The 5,634-nt window shown below is 57.9% G+C and overlaps 1 protein-coding gene across 1 annotated transcript; it reads left to right on the top strand.

Moving 5' to 3' along the window:
• Positions 1–256: 256 nt before the first annotated feature.
• On the top strand, positions 257–4,096 carry HMCES (5-hydroxymethylcytosine (hmC) binding, ES cell-specific; the record flags this gene model as incomplete). Its single annotated transcript, XM_014943170.1, has 5 exons — positions 257–430; positions 779–901; positions 1,468–1,646; positions 2,388–2,580; positions 2,957–4,096. Coding segments are annotated over 5 exons (876 nt in total), but the record flags the coding sequence as incomplete, so codon positions are not given.
• Between the last annotated feature and the right edge of the window lie 1,538 nt (positions 4,097–5,634).

Consider the following 5,634-nt stretch of genomic DNA (forward strand, 5'->3'; position numbering starts at 1 on the left):
AAGATTAATTTTCACAGGAAAGCCGTTAAGAATATGCAAAGAGTTATAATTAGTGGCTGTTTCTGCATGGCTTGTGAGAGGCATTCCTGCAGAAGAGCAGCTTTGGTGCTGGGGGGACTGCGAGCCCCTGCTTGGTTCTCGGCAGAGACAGTGGCCTGTCCCCTCCTGGCAGGGGGAGAAGCCACTTCTCCAGGGCTCCACGAAGCCCCTCTCCCAAGCTGTGGGGACGCCCATGGTCCCTGCGACGTGGCTCTGACCTGAGGTGTTTCTCCATCTCATTCGAAAGGATGCCGACTCCTCCGAGCGGGTCCTCATGGACATGCGCTGGGGCCTGGTTCCCTCCTGGTTCAAAAACGACGACCCCTCCAAAATGCAGTTTAATACCTCCAACTGCCGCAGCGACACCATGCTGAAGAAGTCCTCCTACAAGGTGAGTTTCTGCTGTTCTTTGTGTGCAGCTTGGAGAGGTCGCATAGTCGGCAAACCCAGAGCCGAAGCATCTCCCCGGTGAGTACCAGTCTCCTGCTGCACAGGGGGCTCAGTCCCCGTTCTGCCGAGCTGGCAGATTTCATTAAAATAGAAGAAAACTGGAAAGGTTGTTGCTGGTGAAGCTCATCTTTCATCACAGCACTGGTGTTGGCGTTTGTGCACCCTGTGGGGCAGCTTAGGGGAGCCCCAGAGGGGAGCGGGTGGGCAGGGGGGTCCCAGCAGCCCCCGTCCTTCCTCGCAGGCTGTGGGGGCTGCTGTCCACAGCTCGCTCCTGTTTTCTCTCCCCCAGGGTGCTCTCCTGAAGGGCAAGCGCTGCGTGGTGCTGGCAGATGGCTTCTACGAGTGGCAGCAGCAGCAGAGCGGGTGGAAGCAGCCGTATTTCATTTACTTCCCCCAGACCAAGGACGCTGTGGTACGGGGGTCCCTTGTCACGTCCGAACGCTCACACCCAGCTCTGAGCCCCTGCTCCCCCGGCTGCCCTGGGAAAAGCCCCCTTCCCTCCAGCCGTGCCCATCTCTGGGGGTCTCCGTTTCCCAGCGGGGCTCTGTTCCGTGGTGGCCTCAGCACCCCGGCATCCCTCTGCGGTCCCCGCGGCTGCGGTCCCCTGGCTGTCACCGGAGCCGCAGCGTCCCCGCCGTCACGCTGGCTGCTCCCCCCGTGCCAGATATTTGCATGGGTGGGCCATGCGTCTCGCAGGGGACCAGGCTGGGAGTTTCGCTACCTCTTTCCTTCAGCCGAGCTGGTGGCCGGGATGTTCAGGAGGGGAGGAGGGTCCTGGCTTGACCTGGCGGGGGATGAGGCTCCTAGTACTTCTCCTGGAGTTACCCCAAATTATTAGGGCTCCTGAAAAGCCCTCAAATTAGCGCAGTTCACGACTTAGATCTGAGTGGTTGACCCACCATGCCACTGGCAAGTCTGTGATGCTTCGGCTGCCCGCGCATCAGCACTGAGCGGGGTGATGGGGCCTATCTCCTGCAGGCCGAGGAGAAGGAGGGAGGCGAGGAGAAGGAGGGAGACGAGGAATGGAGAGGCTGGAGGTTGCTCACCATGGCTGGGATTTTCGACTGCTGGGAGCCACCATCGGGAGGAGAAATGCTGTACACTTACACCATCATCACCGTGGATGCCTCCAAGGACGTCAGCTTCATCCATCACAGGCAAGTGAGAGCCGGGCAGGGGGGGCAAGGGAGGAAAGCTGTGCCTGGGAAGCTGGTCTGGAGCAGGCAGGGAGCCCTGCCACCTCCTGGTGCCCTGGGAGACAAATGCTGTGACATTACCAGCTTGTTTCGGGTCACTGGTTTGTGGCCTGTCCATAAATCACCATCTTGTGCCCTGGCGGGTGGTGGTCAGAGCTGGATCGCTCTCTGGAGGTGTTGGATCGCTCTCCGCCTGCCCAGGCCCTGGCAGTCCAACCCCTCTGCCTCTTCCAGCAAAGCAGCTGCCTGGGCAAAGCGAGTGCGTGCTCTGCCTTGCAGAAGAGCATCCCACCGCTTTGGTTCCCCTCCCCCCCTGTGCCCTGGGAGACAAATGCTGTGACATTACCAGCTTGTTTCGGGTCACTGGTTTGTGGCCTGTCCATAAATCACCATCTTGTGCCCTGGCGGGTGGTGGTCAGAGCTGGATCGCTCTCTGGAGGTGTTGGATCGCTCTCTGGAGGTGTTGGATCGCTCTCCGCCTGCCCAGACCCTGGCAGTCCAACCCCTCTGCCTCTTCCAGCAAAGCAGCTGCCTGGGCAAAGCGAGTGCGTGCTCTGCCTTGCAGAAGAGCATCCCACCGCTTTGGTTCCCCTCCCCCCCTGTCGAGCTGCCAGCTTCGTGCCAATTTATAATCCCAGCTTTTGCCACCCCGCTGTGCCATATCGGCACGGGGCTTTGGCTCTGACTGTCGTGTCCCCCCAGGATGCCAGCCATCCTGGATGGGGATGAGGCCATCAGGAAATGGCTGGACTTTGCTGAAGTGCCAACCCAAGAAGCCATTAAGCTCATCCAGCCCACGGAGAACGTCGTTTTCCACCCCGTGTCTACCTTTGTCAACAATGTCCGCAACAACGCGCCCGAGTGTGTTGCACCCATCGAGCTGGGAGCCAAGAAGGTGAGCGCTGGTGGGGGCTTGGTGGGGGAGAGTGATGTCCCCAAGCAGGGACGGTGCTGCCAGGCTGCAGGAGGCACAGCATCTGCAGAGCATACCTGGGCTTGGTGCTGGAGTGCAGTGCCACGAACAGATTCCCTTCCTTCCACTTCCAGAAATAAACTGTCAACCCGTGCCAGGATTTCTCTGCCAAATGAGGCAAATTCCATGTGAAATGGGGCTTGGAACAAGCCTGTTCCCGGCAGCGCAGGGAACCCCCTGCAGATGTGCCGATTGCTCCAGCTGCCACATCCTGCTCTGGACCAGCTCTCGGGGTCGGCTGCCTGTCCTGCTCTCACTGTGCTTCTGACTTCCCTCCCACTGTCTTTTGTCTCTCCAGGAGGTCAAGGCCACCCCGAGCAGCAAAACGATGCTCAACTGGTTAAAAAACTCCCAGGAGGGCTCTCCCCAGAAGAAAGAAAATGATTTGCCGAAGTGGACAAGTCAGTTCATCCACAGCCCTTCACCAAAGAAAAGCAGTGCAAATATCCTGCAGCAGTGGCTGGGGAAGGAGGGGGAGCCGGTTGCGAAGAAGCGCAAGGCTTAGGCACCAGCTGGGATGGCTGGCCATCCTTTTTCCTTCTGGTTTTCATAAGCAGAACGGGGAATGGTTTTTTGGAAGGTTTTGCAGACTGGTTTCAGGATTCTCCGAGTCTCTCAGGTGTTGATCCGATGCTCTAGGTTGTTATCTCTGTTCTTTGTGTCTTGTTAAGGGTTTGTCTTTGTCTTTAAGGGTTTTGGGTTTGTCTTGTGCTGACGGGAGTGAATATAACCTGCTGGCCTCCCTCCCTGCCAGTCACTTGTGCCAAGTGAAGATAAAGCCCTGACATCTCAGCCTGCTGGGGAGGAGCAGCTTCTGCCTTCTGACAGTGTTCATCTTTCTTGTCTCCTTCTGTTTTCTTCTGTTTTCCTTTTCTTTTTTTTTGCTATTAAACTGATACCTCTTTTCCATTTAATTCCATATGGATTCTATACAATTTCTAATACTCTTGCCCTCAAAAAATGGCTGCGGTACAGAGGAACATGAAATAAATACTAGGGGGAAACCCCAGGCTGGGAAGATCTGGGGTTGTCATCCCCACTCTGCACCACCGTTGCCACGTACGTGCGTGGCTCCTGACCAGGGAGATGTTTACACGGCGCTGGGGAGGAACTGGACTTTGCTCGGGTTTCCCTGCGGGCAGCGGGGTGGGACAGCCTGCCTTGGTCACGTTGTTTGGACAATCATTTTTGTTAATGGGATTTGAAGACTTAGAGAGGATTTTCTTGATCTGTGGAGGGATGTGCTCTGCCTTGTTCGTAAAGGTCATTCATTAAAGCCCAGATAACCAAAGTGCTGTTACAGAACAGCCTTGGGCCGTTGCTTTTGAGGTCAGGGATTTTGTCAACAGAGACAGATGTTACAGACCAAAAGCCTTACACGGTGGCACCCTTGCAGTGCTTCATTTGTATTGGAAGCAATAAAATGGGATTAACTGGTTGACTGCGTAGTGCCTTTGTCTGTGAGCGTGTCCCTGTCCCCCTTGCCCACCCCACACCCGTTACTCCTGTTTCTGTATCTCCTCTCCATCTGCTGAGGGAGAGACCAGCTACCTGCTGATGACATCTCAGGATAGAAGCAAGGCCGTGTTGCTGGAGCATTTCCATTTGCTGATGGAATATATTCCCTAGGGATTTATTTCAGGGCACCTCTTGAATGATCTGTCCCTGGGGAGACACAGCGGAGCCAGAGCAGGAGCTGCAGGACAGGCATCCAGGGAGACCCAGGGGTTCTTGGAGCCAAATCTGTCTGAATCCCTCACGTGCCATGGAGGCGGCTGAGGCCAGAAGGTCTCCTGGTTTATGAGAAGTTGGGGTGGGATTAGGATTTCCAGCCAGAAAGCCTGTTGCTCGCTGGCCCCTCACGGCTCCCACTGTGACTTGAGGCATGAGAGTCGTTGCATTAGCAGCTCCTGGAAGAATAAATAGGTCTTCAGGCACTTCAGCTCAGTCCTTGCAGGAGCCACGAGGGAGGTTTCTCTCCCTGCCTGCCCATCACTCCCCCAGGTGAGCAGCTCAGCTGCCCTGGCCTGCTCAGTGCTAACTGCAGCTCAGGCTTTTCCAAAGGTCACCACTGGCTCATCTCAAATTCATTTCAGGTCTCCAGTTGCTGTGAAGGTAGCGAAGATGCTGAGCACGAGTCAGGGATGCTCACCTTTCCCTGCTCTGGGGAACATAATTCTTCCCTTGGGGAGGCACGGGCGATGCAAAGATGCAGGGTACAGCTTCTCTCCCTCCAGGCTGCAAGCACAAGCTTCACCATCACCAAAAAATAAACCTACGCTGAGGGTTTAATGAGAAGGTGTTATTGCTGAACCGTTTAACTGGAGCCTGGCTGCTCGCCCAATGCCGTTTGCAGTGGTTGCTCCTGCCTGGCAAGGAGATGACCACACTCAACTCGGTGTGACCTAGCCCCAAAAGCTGGCTTGGGAGCAACTTTTCCCTTTGATGCTCTGGCAGGGAGGGCAGTGTGGGTGGGGGGATGCTCTGGGGAGGGGGAACCCCCCTTATCGGGTTCCCCCTCCCCAGAGGATCACCCCCCGGCCCGCAGGCCCTGGCATCCTCCTAGAAGAGGGGGCCTGGGGGGGGGCTGTGGATTTGGGCAACGCAAAAGGGGCAGCCGGTGAGGAGCAGCGCTGCCCAGGGAGCCGGGGGGGCTTCGGCCATCCCACCACCACCACCACCTCGTCCCCTGCGCAGCCAGAAAGGAGCTAGGGGGGTGCTGGGGAGCCCTGGCTCGTCCCGGTTGGGAGCGGGGCGCCCCCGGAGCAAGGGGCAGAGCCGGGTCGCTCCCCGCCGGGCGCTGCCCTCGGCGCCCGCCCCGCTGCCGAGCCCGGGCGCTGCGAGCCCTATGCAAATCAGGGATCGAGGCAAGGACCAATCAGCGCCCCGCCGGCGGCGGCGGTAGCCAATGGGAGGAGGCGGGCCGCGGGGCGGGCAGGGGTATCCGCGGCGCGGCGGCGGGGGGTCTGACAGTGC

This window comes from Calidris pugnax, unplaced genomic scaffold, assembly GCF_001431845.1.
Source record: "Calidris pugnax isolate Ruff unplaced genomic scaffold, ASM143184v1 scaffold128, whole genome shotgun sequence".
Classification (NCBI taxonomy): Eukaryota; Metazoa; Chordata; class Aves; order Charadriiformes; family Scolopacidae; genus Calidris; species Calidris pugnax.